The sequence below is a fragment of the Danio rerio genome, chromosome 20 (assembly GCF_049306965.1).
Source record: "Danio rerio strain Tuebingen ecotype United States chromosome 20, GRCz12tu, whole genome shotgun sequence".
NCBI lineage: Eukaryota > Metazoa > Chordata > Actinopteri > Cypriniformes > Danionidae > Danio > Danio rerio.
In genome coordinates, this window is record NC_133195.1 from 54968333 (window position 1) to 54984439 (window position 16107).

At 38.9% G+C, this 16107-nt stretch overlaps 2 protein-coding genes across 2 annotated transcripts in view; both read right to left on the reverse strand.

Moving 5' to 3' along the window:
- Window positions 1-16107, reverse strand: part of mia3 (MIA SH3 domain ER export factor 3) — a 449969-nt gene that overhangs the window by 302154 nt on the left and 131708 nt on the right. The gene's annotated exons all lie outside the window — the stretch shown is intronic.
- LOC110438205 (uncharacterized) lies at window positions 8629-13023 on the reverse strand. Its single transcript, XM_068215735.2, has 3 exons — window positions 12804-13023; window positions 11863-12009; window positions 8629-11660 (listed from the first exon to the last, which is right to left on the reverse strand). Exons 1-3 carry the CDS (start codon window positions 12994-12996, stop codon window positions 10759-10761), a joined length of 1242 nt encoding a protein of 413 aa, XP_068071836.1. The 5' UTR covers window positions 12997-13023; the 3' UTR covers window positions 8629-10758.

Genomic DNA, 16107 nt, shown 5'->3' on the forward strand with positions numbered 1-16107 from the left:
ATTTGCTGGATATTTGGAGAGAACTGAAACCACAAACAAAATCATATTCTTGTTACTCAAATGTTTTCAAGACATATTCTCGAATCGATTATTTTTTAATTTCATCAGAATTACGGGCCAAAATTCACAACAGCTTCTACGATAATACTGTGATTTCAGACCACGCCCCATGTTGTATAGAATATGTGGATAGAAAATTGACAAAAGACCCAACTAGATGGCATTTTCAGCATAAATGGTTACAAGATGAAAACTTTGTGACATATATAGAAAAGCAGATTGAATTTTTTTTGAAATTAATACTAAACAAACATCTGCATCCATAAAGTGGGAAGCTTTTGAAGCTTTCCTCAGAGGACATATTATTAGATATGTAGGTTCAAAATCAAAAAAGACAAAAGAAAAGAGAATACAATTAGAACATAAAATAAAAACTCTTCAAGGAAAAGTCTATGAGAAGAATGATCCACAAATTCAAAAGGAGTTAGTGATTTTGAGGGCTGAATACAACAAGCTTTCTGCTTTTAGAGCTGCCTCCAGTCTTTTGAGACTAAAGCAATCTTTTTTCGAGCAGGGAGATAAATCAGGTAAACTTTTAGCATGGCAAATAAAACAATTGGAGACCAAAACACGTATAACAACTGTAAAAGTAAATGGAAAGGATATAGTGGATCCTGTTGAAATTACTGATGTCTTTAAAAACTATTACAAAGAACTATATGAAGCAAAAAGAAAGACCAATCTTCAAAATCAAAAAATGTTTTTAGATGAATTACCTATACCGGTCCTTTTAAACGAACACAAAACAGATTTGGAGATGAAAATGAATACAGAAGAAATAGGGAATGCTATTGATAACCTGAAATCAGGAAAAAGGGCAGGACCAGATGGTCTCCCAATAGATCTGTATAAAAAATTCAAAACTAAATTACTAATTCCACTAATGGAAATGTTTCTGGAGGCATTTCAAAAAGGTCATTTTCCACCTACTATGAATAATGCTTTAATTATTTTATTGCCAAAGCCTGGTAAACCCCCTAATAAATGTGAAAACATGAGACCTATAAGTTTGTTAAACTCCGATCTTAAGATAATATGTAAACTTTTAGCAAACTGGCTACAGAAATCATTACCATATATAATTAATAAAGACCAAAATGGATTTATAATGAGAAGGCAGGGTTTTCATAATGTAAGACGGGTATTAAACATTATTCACAGTAACAAAGAAACATCAGATACAGCACTCTTATCACTAGATGCCGAAAAGGCCTTCCATAGGGTCGAATGGCCCTATCTTTTCAAGGTTTTAGAAAGATTTGGAATGGGAGATAACTTCATAAAATGGGTTAAAGTAATAAACAAAAATTCGACTGCAGAAATCCAAACTAACAGAAATATTTCCAAACCAATAAAAATTGATAAAGGATGCCGACAAGGTTGCCCACTCTCTCCTTTGTGGTTTACACTAGCAATTGAACCCTTCACAGCTGCAGTACGCTCACATCAGCAATACTCTGGGATAATGCTAGGACCAACAGAACATAGAATAGCCTTGTATGCTGACGATGTCATTCTATTTATGTCAAAATTAAGTAAATCGAAAACATTTGGCAAAATCTAAGGATATAGGATCAATAAAACAAAATCCTCCATATTAATCTTAAATTCAAATGAAAGAAAGAATCCAAATGTAGAGGCATCCCAATTTGGAGTTGTTGAACAGTTTAAATATTTGGGAGTACAGATTTTACCAAGATTAAAAAATATTGTTGATGCTAATTATGCATCTTTAATGACAAAAATTAACGAATCAATTGATAGATGGATGTCACTACCAGTTTCTATAATTGGAAGAATTAATATTTTAAAAATGAACATACTACCCAAACTACTTTATTTATTTCAAAATATTCCATTACCTCCACCTTCAGAACTGTTTGCAAAAAATCAAAACCATGTTTGTCAGATTTATATGGAACAATAGGAGGGCAAGATTGCGTTTGTCTTTGTTATACCTGCCATATGACAGAGGAGGTTTAAAATGTCCAAACATACTGTGGTACTACTGGGCGGCACAGCTGAAGTCAATAATGTTCTACTTCTCAACAAGTGAATCTCCACATTGGATAGAAATGGAATCTTATAATTTAACCTTACCTCTTCCCTCATACATCTATTCAGACACTGCAAAAAAAAACTACACAAACAAACAAAAAACCCAATTGTAAAACACATGTTACAGATATGGTTTGATGTACAAAGATATCAAAAAAACTCAAATTCACTGTCTCAATTTAGTCCAACATGGGGCAATCGGTTCTTTGTACCAGGAAGAGCAGATGCAACATTTAAACTGTGGGAGTCGAAAGGACTTAAAATGATTCAAGATCTTTACTTGACAGATTCAGATAGAATTATGTCCTTTGAAGAGTTGAGGCTTAAATTTAATCTTAATAGAATTTTTTTTTTCAAATATCTTCAATTAAGAAGTTTTGTTAAAGCAAATCAAGATAATGATCTTAATAGACCCAAATACTCCTCTTTAGAAAACATGATGATAAAAGATAATCTAAGAAAAGGTATCATATCAGAGTTGTATGGTTTGCTGACAATGAACTCATCCGAGAATTCATATTGTAAGTTGAATGCATGGAAGGAAGATTTGCAGTCTGAATTTTCGGAGGAAGATTGGGAAGAAGCCTGCACTAAAGCTCATACTATGTCTATAAATTCACGTCTTAAACTTATACAATATAAATGGATCATGCGGACATATGTAACACCAGTACAATTAAATAAATATAATAAAAACATACCAGATATATGTACAAAATGTTTGGAAGCTAGAGAAACCTTGTTTCACTGTATTTGGCAGTGCACAAAAATTTAATTATTTTGGGAAGAGGTGAGAATTATAAGTGAAAAAATTATTTCAAAACAAATCCTCCTTGACCCAAAGCTTTTTTTGCTATAGGTTTATATCCAGAGGACTCAAACTATAGTAGAAGCGAACAAATATTTATAGACCTCAGCTTGCTTTATGCCAAAAGATGTGTAGCTTTGCTATGGACAAAGATGCAAAGACCAAACACTACTCAATAAATAAAACAAATGTTGTCAAGTCAGCCATTAGAAAAAATAACTTATATACTAAAAGCTAAACAACGTGTATTTGAAAACATATGGAGTCCTTTCATTAGTTATATCAAAGAAGTGGAATTAACAGAGGAAGAAGTTGATGAATAATATTTGATGGATGATGCAGTTCCAGCTTTATAGTTCTGCATTGATTCATTACTTAATATATATTTGCTTTGCCTATTTTGTAAATGAGGGCGATGCCAACCCTCTTGTGCACCACCAGAGGGAGCCATCGCCAGAATTCTAATTCGACTCACGGACTCAAACTCCCATAAGCCCTGCTACCTGGCACTGATTGCGGTCCAGGTGCAACTCATCAGCTCTCATGTATATATACCACACTCACGCTCCGGTTCTTTGCGAAGTCTTGATTTGCCTGGCTGTCATTTCTGAGCGTTCCATACTCCCTGCTTCGGACTGATCTGTGTTTCTGACCCTGTGCTTGTTCTACGATTGCGAAAGACATCTGCCTGCCCCTGATCTCCAGCCTGTTATTCTGACCAGTAAGATATCTGCCTGCCTTTGAACTTTTGCCTGTCCCACGTTCTGTCTCCTGGATTGCCCCTTTGTGTTTGTATGTATGTGTGCTTTTAATAAAGCTTGCAAATGGATTCAATGCCTTCTGACTCATCACAACAGAAGACTTCGCCACTACAGAATCCAGCAGCTTTAGCACAAGTCTCTACTGAACTTTCCGCTCAAGCCACTCAGTTAGCCACCCATCATCAACAACTCACCCATCTAACTTCTCTCACGGAGGAACTGGTGAGAGCTATGCAACAACTCCGTCATCCGAATCCTGCAGTTACCCCGCCTGCTACCATGACAGCTTCTCAACCAACGCGTGTCTCCAATGCTCCGGCTACCGTAAGTCCCCGATTAGCTTTTCCTGAAAAGTTTGATGGTTCACCTTCTCGCTGCAAAGGCTTCCTATTGCAATGCAAACTATTTGTTAACCAGCAACCTGCATTATATCCCACTGATTCTAGTCGGGTGGCTTTTGTATGCAATCTGTTAACGGGGAGAGCGCTGGAATGGGCTACAGCGATATGGAAGGAGGAGGAATGCAACTATCCCACATTTGACAATTTTCTCAAGCAATTTCGGGAAGTGTTTGAGCACCCAGCAGAGAGGAGAAGCCCCGGTGAGCAGTTACTTTCTCTTACCCAGGGGCGTAACACAGCTGCAGAATACGCCCTGTCATTTCGCACTCTCGCCGCTCAAACTAACTGGGTTGAGGACACACTGAAGACACTATTCAGACGGGGTCTGACTGCCACTCTACAATCTGAATTGGCTTGCCGTGACGAATGAAAGAAATTGAACGAACTCATTGAACTTACCATCCGTCTTGATCATCTGATTCGCAGCCGTAGAAATCCTCGCACACAGCTCCATGTTTCAAGCGACACGCCCCCTGATGAACTTATGCAACTGGGTTTCACCCGTCTCACCCATGAGGAAAGAATGCACCGATTGCAAAATCATCTATGCCTGTACTGCGGCCAATCAGGGCACAGGAAATCCACCTGCAGCGTACGACCTCCTACACCAGTTCAATCGGTGAGTCCTTCCCATGTTCCTGCACTTTTCAGTGTACTGATTCCTGTAATTAATAAATTTGATAAAAGGATGATTAATACCACGGCTCTTGTCGACTCTGGGTCTGCCGGAAACTTTATATCTAAGAAATTTGCTTTAAGTCACGAACTATCTCTCAGCTCATATGATTCCTGTCTTGCAGTGGAAGCACTAGACGGTCGTCCTGTGGGTGAAGGACGCATCCGTATGATCACGAATAAGCTACAGTTACAAGTTGGTGTTCTACACATTGAGGAAATGCAATTCTACATTATTGATTCAGTTAATCATCCACTGGTGTTGGGACTGCCATAATTAAGGCGACATGATCCTCATATCTCCTGGAGGGACGGACAGATATTACAGTGGAGTGAGTCATGCATGAAACAGTGCATCCAGCCCATTCACAAAATTCCATTACGAACCACCAATATGTTACCTGAACTCGTTGATGAACGAATCCCCATTGAGTACCATGACTTACATGAAGCTTTTAGCAAACAAAAAGCTACTCAACTTCCCCCACATCGACCAAGTGATTGTGCTATTGAGTTAATTCCAGGTTCAAGTCCTCCAACGGGTCGAATATTTCCTCTGTCACAACCTGAGCACAAGGCAATGTCTGAATATATCGACGAGGAATTGGCCAAAGGTTTCATCCGACCTTCTACATCTCCTGCTTCAGCTGGATTCTTCTTTGTAAAGAAGAAAGATGGCAGTTTACGTCCCTGTATTGATTACAGAGGGCTCAATGAAATCACTGTAAAATTCCGCTATCCATTACCCCTCGTACCTCCTGCCCTGGAACAATTAAGAAAGGCTAGATATTATACCAAGCTTGACCTTCGCAGTGCATACAACCTTGTCAGAATCCGTGCTGGTGACGAGTGGAAGACCGCGTTTTCCACCACTAGGGGGCACTATGAGTACACGGTAATGCCCTTCGGCCTGTTAAACTGTCCGTCCGTGTTCCAATCTTTTAAGAATGATGTCTTTCGGGATATGCTGGATCGCTGGGTCATCATTTACATCGACGACATCCTCATATATTCAAACACGATGGAGGAACATGTTGAACATGTACGTATGGTGTTGCAACGCATGACTCAACATCGTCTGTACGCCAAATTAGAGAAGTGTGAGTTTCACCAGACACAGATCGCCTTTTTGGGATACGTCATCAGTGCAGAAGGGATTACCATGGACGACACGAAAGTACAGGCAGTTCAACGATGGCCGTTACCCCAGAATCTCAAGGAGTTGCAGCGATTTCTAGGTTTTGCCAACTTCTATAGACGGTTTATCAGAGGCTTTAGTTCAATAGCCGCACCGTTAACAGCCATGACCAAACGAAACTCCCACAAACTATCCTGGTCCTCTGAAGCACGCCAAGCATTTAGTGATCTGAAGACTCAATTCACCACAGCTCCTATTCTCCGTCACCCCAACCCAGACCTAACTTTCATTGTGGAAGTGGATGCATCCAACACAGGAGTCGGGGCAGTGTTATCCCAACGTCAGGGTCAGCCATCCAAAATGTATCCATGTGCCTTCTTCTCCCGTAAATTGACCAGCGCAGAACGAAATTATGATGTGGGAAATCGCGAATTACTGGCAATGAAATTAGCCCTGGAAGAATGGAGACACTGGCTGGAGGGGGCTAGTCAGCAATTCACCATATTAACTGACCACAAGAATCTGGAATATCTCCGCTCAGCCAAACGTCTAAATCCCAGACAAGCTCGTTGGGCTTTGTTCTTCACCAGATTCAACTTCATTGTCACCTATAGACCAGGGAGTAAAAATGGTAAGGCAGATGCACTATCCAGGCTATCAGAGGATAAACCCACAAGTAGTGATGAAACCATTCTTCCCACAAACTTATTAGTGGCTCCAGTACAGTGGGACATACTTACCGAGATCCAAGAGGCAAACCGAGAAAACAACCCTCCAGTAGACTGTCCGAATCACCTAATTTTTGTACCCAATAACATACGTATCAGATTACTGACCCATATTCATGACACTCCCAGCTCGGGGCATCCAGGCATCACTGCAACATTGGAGTTAGTCAAAGCTCGTTTCTGGTGGTCGTCTCTCACGAAGGATGTGATTAATTATGTTCAGAAATGTAAAATTTGCCAAACAACGAAGGCATCTCACCAAACCCCTGCTGGCCTATTACAACCGTTACCGGTTCCGCAACGACCCTGGTCCCATATAGCAGTGGACTTCATCACGGATCTCCCTGTTTCCCAGAACAACACAGTCATTCTCACGGTGGTTGATCGTTTCTCCAAGGCTTGTCGCCTAATACCATTGCCCAAATTGCCCTCTGCCTTTGAAACCGCAGAAGCCCTGTGCAATCATGTATTTCGAATGTTTGGCTTACCTGATGATATCGTCTCAGACAGGGGATCCCAATTCACTTCCCGGGTATGGTCCGCTCTCTGTAAAAATCTAAATATTAATGTTAGCCTCACCTCAGGGTACCATCCTCAATCCAATGGTCAAACTGAACGAATGAATCAAGAAGTCATCCGATTTCTACGTTCCTACTGTCATCAGCAACAGCACGACTGGAGCCGTTATCTGATGTGGGCAGAATATGCACAAAATTCATGAATAAAGCCAGCCACGGGTATTACGCCATTTAAATGTATTTTGGGCTACCAACCACCTCTGTTTCCATGGTCCGGAGAACCCACTGAGTTACCTGCTGTCACGGATTGGCTGCAACGGAGTGAGGATGTTTGGAATCAGGCTCACAGACATCTCATGAGGGCAGTCAGGAGGAGAGAGATTCAGGCGAACCGTCATCGACGCCAGGGACCCACGTATCAACCGGGGCAGTGGGTGTGGTTGTCGACACGAGACCTTCGTCTGAGATTACCCTGCCGCAAACTCAGTCCCAGGTATGTAGGGCCATTCAAAATTTTACGCCAGATTACTCCAGTGTCTTTTCGCTTAGCCTTGCCTAATCATTATCGTATTTCTCCTACTTTCCACGTCATTACTCAAACCCGCTGGTGGTCCACGAGAGGAGGCGGCTGAGGAGGAATCGGAAACCAGGACCCCCCCACCTGTCATGATCGAGGGCGAGGAAGCCTACCTCGTTCGAGAAGTGCTGGACTCTCGACGTCGGGGTGGCGCCCTCCAATATCTGGTGGACTGGGAAGGGTATGGTCCAGAGGAACGGTCCTGGGTGAATGCTAGGGATATCCTAGACCCAACTCTCACGGAAGAGTTTCATCAGAGGTTCCCAGAGAAACCAGCCCCCCGACAGCGCGGTAGACCCCGGCGTCAGGTGCCTTCTCGCTTCAGGAGCCGCTCGCAGGAGGGGGGTTCTGTTGTAAATGAGGGCGATGCCAACCCTCTTGTGCACCACCAGAGGGAGCCATCGCCAGAATTCTAATTCGACTCACGGACTCAAACTCCCATAAGCCCTGCTACCTGGCACTGATTGCGGTCCAGGTGCAACTCATCAGCTCTCATGTATATATACCACACTCACGCTCCGGTTCTTTGCGAAGTCTTGATTTGCCTGGCTGTCATTTCTGAGCGTTCCATACTCCCTGCTTCGGACTGATCTGTGTTTCTGACCCTGTGCTTGTTCTACGATTACGAAAGACATCTGCCTGCCCCTGATCTCCAGCCTGTTATTCTGACCAGTAAGATATCTGCCTGCCTTTGAACTTTTGCCTGTCCCACGTTCTGTCTCCTGGATTGTGTTTGTATGTATGTGTGCTTTTAATAAAGCTTGCAAATGGATTCAATGCCTTCTGACTCATCACAACAGCCTAGTACTTAGTATGATTAGAATTGTCATGTTTGAATAGATTACCATAATTGAAAAAAAGAGGAGCAGTTTTATTTTATTTATTTTTTATTTTTTTGTTGTTTGCTCGTTTGTTGTTTGCTGTTAGTTTTTATTATAAATATATATAAATCCTTATATTTTGTATCATTTGTAAATGCAACAAGGTTATTATTGTTGTAAAATGTTTGTGAAATGTTGTATTTCAATGTGTACAAACTGAAAAACGAAAAATAAAAATATTATGGTAAAAAATTGTTTGCCCGCAAAGCAGCATTTCCCATTGTTTACATCGTTGCTACAGCATACCGTTATCGCTAGACACTGAACATGTCATGATCAATTTTAACAAATGAAAACACTTACAGGTTGTAGTTCACAGCTTCTGCTTTGAGGAGATTTTAGCCGAATCCAGCACTGAACTGAGAGAGATTCTGGAGCTGTTTTGTCAAATCATGCTTGCTGTGTATTTTATAGTTCTCTGGAACATAATTAATATTGAACTGTAAGCACTTCTGTGTTTGTGTCGTGTCCTTTGGAAATCCAAATACAGAAACAGAAGAAGCTCTGTGGAAACAGCCGTGTTTGACGCATTTTAGCTCTCTCTCTGCTGTAACGTTACAGCGCCTCTGGCCACGGCCCTTAGCTGCGCAGTGTGTGTGCGCGGTAAAACTACCTCTGTGATCTCACAGGGGCGAAAGTATTTTTTGTAGTCCCCAAAATTCATTCTTTGTAGGCTTTGCTAAGCTAACTCTGTAAAAACCAAGGTCTCCCTTTGCATTGAAGTTTGAGCATTTTACATTCAGAGATGCTGTTTATGTTCACACAGCTACATTACACATCAACTAAAGTTTAACATATGATATCATAGTGGACCACCCCTTTAAATGCATGACAGTGAGTTACAAGCTGACATCATAGTATGCGAGTATATGATGATGAGTACATGTCGATGATGCAGAGATGAAAAAGGAAATCTTTACAGAAATTAAATGCAATCCTGGAGTGTTTTCTTACAATGCAGAATAGTGTTCAATAAATATACAGAAAATCGTTTACTCTTAGCAGTACCTCTTAATTTGCTGATTACAGACCAAACGTACAGCCTCTGCAGTATTTTCCACAGTCTTCGTGACGTACTGAATGTGAAAGTGTGTGTTTTGTTCATGTTTTTTCAACAAATTGAAGCAACAGTGTCATATTTATAACTTAAAGATTGAGAGAAAATAAGCTACCCATCAAATCAAACCAGCACCAAACAAATGTACAGCACAACAATCCAGATCTGCATCATCTGGACAGGTTCCTAATCAAAATATAAGAGAAATGACTTTCAGAAATATGTGAAAAATCCACTGAAAGCTGAAATTAGAGACCTGAAGAAAGCTGATGGCACTTCACATCACCGGTTTATCCATATAATCTGCTTGACTAGTCCTCGATCTGGGATGTGTAACTGGTGTGTCAGTATAACTGGGTATTCTTTTTTGATTTATTAATTGATTTGTAATAGTATAAGCCTAATAAATGTGCTTGTTCTCTCCTGCCATTAACATGTTAATCATACAGCAGGTATTTTAAGTGCATTAAGTTAGCAGTACTAATGATTATGGGATTATTATAATCAAATCTGTTGTTGTGAGTTGATTGTGAGCTCTTTAGACAACTGTCAATAAATATTATCTAATTTTAGAAAGATAATTATTGCATTATGACATTTTCTTCATGGCTGTATGTATGTATAATAATTCGTTTTTAATAAATTGTATATTTATTATTTTTGTGATATATGTGGACATAAAAATAGAATGTTAGATTCATAGATGAATGGACAAACAGATAGATGGATAAATGGATGGATGAAAAGCTGGATAGACAGTATAATGGCAGATAGATAGATGGATAGATAGATACATAGATAGGTCATAACATGTTTTTATTAATATTTCTACATGATTATTTCCTTATTTTATGTCTGTGTTCATATTATCTCTAATATTTTTCTTGTTTTGTATGCTTTAAGATGTGTGACGCTGCACTAAGCTTGCCACTATGTGATGAAGCTGAATAAATACAATATATTTTAAAAAGTATTAGGAGAATTAAGCATGTCCAGAGCACAAAACACATAAAAATACAAATAAAATCATCAACAAACTTAATAAAAGAGCTTTGTACCACAGTTTCAAGTGTATTCAAACACAATTTATTACAGTTCAGATGCAGACCAACAGTACATGCAATAAAAGCATTACAACAACACACAACACATAGAGAGTCAGGTCTGCCGGCGGTATGAAGCCATCCGAATACTCGATCACCACCATCTGAATGGTTCTGTTGCTTGGCGGGCTGGAACTGCTGATCCACCAGTGAGGAGCCGGACCCGGAGCACCAGACGGACCCGGAGCAGCAGACATTGTGCAACCAGATGGTCCCGGAGCAGCAGGCTTGGTGCAACCAGACGGACCCGGATCAACTGACATGCCACAATCAGGCGGACCCGGATCAGCAGCCATGCCGCAATCAGACGGACCTGGAACAGCGGACATGGTGCAATCACTGGGATCTGGAGCAGCCAACATGGTGCAATCAGATGGACCCGGAGCAGCTGACATGTCGCAATCAGACGGACCCGGAGCAGCAGACATGCCGCAATCAGACGGACCCGGAGCAGCAGACACTGCGCAGCCCCCAAAAAGACCCGTATCCACAGACAGCCTGCAGCCTCCAGAGGCATCCGGGTTACCAGATACACTGAAGTCCCGAGACGCACCCGGATAAGAGGACACACTGAAGAACCCAGACGAACCGGGATCAACAGACACCCTGCAGCCTCGAGATGGACGAGCATTAAGAGACACACTGAACCCCCCAGATGGACAAAGGACGAGGGACAAGCGGAGGACTCCAGGTGAACCCGGATTAAAAGAATCTGAGTAGAATCCATTAGGTCCCGGGTCAACAGACACACTGGAGATCCCAGGTTGGTCCACGTCAATGGAGACAACACAGACCCCACACGGATCCGGGGACCCTGGGGTGCCCTTGACGATTCTCAAGATGACTTTGCTGCAATCTTTCTTGAGGTAGATCTTTCTAGTCCGTTCTCTCGATTCTGAGGTTGAAGAGAGAGAAAACATTACAAGGTGTTATTCCCCGATAACAACCAATTCAACTAATAGCACATGCCTATAGCCATGTAATAAGCAGGATAATAAACAATTCTACAATATTTTAATCTGTGTTTCATTTCAATTATAATAATCAGCTAAAACCACAACTCATGTCTTTCCTAATCCTTCTGTTTCGCTGCTTACCGACAGCACGAGCGCTACCAGATGGGTCAGTGTGGTCCACTATAGATGTTGCTGCTGCATCCATACAGCAAAGCTTATGGATAGCTTTTCCCATTTTCCGGAAGAATGAAAGAACGCCTGTCTTCCTCCGTCCTCGTCTTTGCATCTCTAAAAAAAAAGAGAAAACATTTAGAAAGTAGAGATAATGGGTATGAAAATATTTTTAAAATGATATTTTAAAAGAGCCGTGTTTCAGTGTGAGTTATGACAGTTAAATTGTTTACAGTCATTCATCTTTTTAACACACTGTGATTCTGACTGCATTCACACTGAAATATCAAATATACCAAAACATTCCATTTATTAAAGATTATGAAGGCTAAAACACCCTCAACAGCCGTATCTCTTTACTGTAGCCACACCAAAAATGTAAGTTATCACACATACAGTATAATAAGAACAATTACTGTAGTTATATATACTGTAGAGCTGTTCAATATACAACTTATATTTCATAATATGAAGTTTTTTATTTTATTATTGTTTATTTTAGCCCTCTACATTCTCAAACATACAATAATGAGTAAAATATGATCACATAATTAATTAAATATGTGTATTTGCTTTACATGTGGTGAAAATATGAATTAAGATAATGATATTATATCATTGTACAACTATAAATATCATTAATGTTGACTTATACCGTGATATGAGATTTCTGTCGTAATTTGTCTTGTAGTTCATACAGTATATTATCTACTTTACCACAGTAAGTGTATAGCAGAATAGATTTACCACATCACTGTGATTTACTGTAGTAAATATCAAAAACACTGCAGTATTTACCTCAGGAAATCCACTACATGTCCTATAGTAAATGTACTATATATATATATATATATATATATATATATAAAATAATACAGTATATTTCCACCGGTGTGCTGCTGTGCTCTTACCTGCTGTCTGGTTCTCCACGATGGCCGCAGATGAAGCTCTCTGTTCGGACGCTCCTCCAGCGCGACCGTGGCTCCTGAACTCTGGTGAATCTCGTGTAATCATTCTCTCCAGAATATTGTAATCCATATCGTGCTGTAAACGCTGTATTTTTGACTGAAAACGCATGACTGTTCGCTGACTGTCAAACACCATCTACACCACTGAACACCAAATCAAACTGACGCGCGTTCAAGAATGTGTTCTAATTAGCGTTCGAAACTGTGACGTCATGCGGGGGAGGGACTGACGTGCTTGTGCTGTTAGAACTACAAACACAGGTAGAAAGTTTGGCAGATATATCTGAACGCTTCTTAACCCTTGTGCGCTGTTCAGTATTTACTGCCCTTTTGTTATGTTATGGATGAAAACATCAGCTGAATTAAACTTTTGTTAAAATGCATCAGATCATTTTGTTTGTATAAATCTGTTAATCAACCTCAGTCCTGATCAAAACTTCTAAATTGTTTAGAAAATTACAGGATTTTAACTCTTTAATTGCCACATATACCCTATTTGCATCGCTCTACCTGCATTGTATTTCATTACCTCACACAATGAACATTACATATATTTCTATATGATGTGAAATTAGTCAAAACAAATAACACCTTGTTGCTCCTGTAACAACAGCACAGCAGATAACAATAAACCTAATTATTATTATTATTATTATTACTATCTATTACTGATTGGTTTATTTGTTTTATTAATTTTTAATTTGTTTATTTTTTATCTTATTTTGTGTAAAAAAAATTCTCATGTTCTCAAATCTCTTTATTTTGATTTTTCAACCCAAAATAAGACGAAAAAATAAACAAATTAGAAATTTATAATATAATTATTTATTGTGGAAAACCTGATGCGGCCCAGCCTCACCCAGACCCAGGTCACTATTAAACTGCTAAACATTGAAACTGATGAAGCCAAAAATCAAACTTAAATTGTGCGGCCAAAATCCAATATTTATACAAAGAAAATTATTTATTATTTTTATTTAGAAGTATTGTTTCTATTATTTATTAAATAAAACACACGCAGACATTAATAAATATAATATATATATATATATATATATATATATATATATATATATATATATATATATATATATATATATATATATATTTATTTATTCATTATTTATTTATTTTTTTTTAGGGGGTCTTGTCTTCCTTCCTTTTTGTCCTCGGCTGATCACATGCCTGAGCATGGTTTCATCAAGACAAATAATAATACATCATAACATAATATTTGAAATACATTTTTAAGGTTTGTTTGTTGAGGAACATTTTTTATAGTTAGGTGAAATAGGTATTTAAGTATTAAGTTATTCTCTTCAGAGATTTTTCTTATATCTTATATGATTATATTTTAATTTTTTCATGAAATTATGAAAGCTTGTTTATCATGTTAGGGTTTTATAGTGTTTGTATAGTGGTTTTTTATATTCTTGTTCGGTCTGTTGCAACGTAATTTCGTTCTGCATGACAATTTTATTGTGATGTTTTAATGACAAAAATAAAAGAATCTGAAACTGATTATCCGCTGTGTAAGTTAACGAGAATTATTAGCCCGTTTATTTTTTTCCCCAATTTCTGTATAAGGGAGAGCAGATCTTCAACACATTTCCAATCATAATAGTTTTATTAACTCATCTCTAATAACTGATTTTATCTTTGCCATGATGACAGTAAATAATATTAGACTAGATATTCTTCAAGACACTTCTGTACAGCTTAAAGTGACATTTAAAGGCTTAACTGGGTTAATTAGGGTAACTAGGCAGGTCAGGGTAATTAGGCAAGTTATTGTATAACGATGGTTTGTACTGTAGACTATCTACAAAAAATAGCTTAAAGGGGCTAATAATATTGACCTTAAAATGGTGTTTAAAAAATTAAAAACTACTTTTATTCTAGCCAAAATAAAACAAATATGACTTTCTCCAGAAGAAACAATATTATCAGACATACTGTGAAATTATCCTGAATCTGTTCAACATCACTAGTGAAATATTAAATAATATATATAATTCAAAGGGGAGCGAATAGTTCTGACTTCAACTGTATATAAGTGATTATATTTAATTTACGATGCAGTAAAGCGAGTAGATGATCAGTAAATCAGTATATTTTCATACTATTATATGTTGAATTAAATGTTGGTAATAAAATAGACTTTCATTGTGTTTGTGTGCATCTTTGTATTTGAGTACAGTGTGTGTGTGTGTGTGTGTGTGTGTGTGGACCCACTGAAATAGCATTGGCCACCCACAAAAATCGCAGCTCTGCCACTGTTAAGGGAGCGATTCGGCTTCATATGTCCACTCCAACACCTATATGTCGCAGAATGCAATGCGATTGTGATGTCACAACAGTGTAGTGTTCAAGTGCTCAAGGGTTTAGGATGTTGCGTTTAAACATGTCATAAACAGTTGGAGTGGAATGCAGCTCAGGCCGTCATATTAAAGTCAGTGTTGTTCCAAACTGAAGCGCTCAATAATGGCCACTTTGAAGGGAATGAATGATTTTGCAGGATACAGCTGATGAACACTTTAGGCCATGATCCTTAATGCAAGGAAGCTGTTTGGTGTCACTCACTGTGTTCAATTTAAAGAGCTCATCCTTATGCCGATGACTGAATATTGAGTAGGGGGCGGGGTTTATTTTTGCACTTCTCAAGTAATCTTTCACCCACGGAAAAAAAACTAGTTGGAGGGGTGTGGCTAAGCCTATTTTACCCAATCAGATGTCACCATAGAAAGATTTTTTTTGTCTGCGGAAACACTATGATTGACATTCTGCTTTTGTACGTGTCATCAGAGGGGGAAAGCCCCGCCCACTCCCCCCTACTCCTCATTTGCATAAACAGCCCTGAGTGAGAACCAGCCGTCCAACATAAGTGTTTTTTTGGTTTTTGAATCTGCCACTATGCTGACACACAGGCATTTGTAGCTCCGCCCTCTTCTGAAAAGAGCACAATCTCATTTGAATTTAAAGAGACAGTCACCACAACACCACAATTATGATCAAGGCCTGAAAGGGTCAGATTCAGAGAGTTAGTAAACATTATCTGTGTGGTATTAAGAGCTGAAACTTCACTACACACTCTGGACATATCAGAGACTTATTTTACATCTTTTATAAAGTGGCATAATAAGTCACAATAGGTCATAAAATGTTTTTTTATTAATATTTCTACATGACTGTTTCCTTATTTTTTGTCTGTGTTCATATTATCTCTAATATTTTCCTTGTTTTGTAT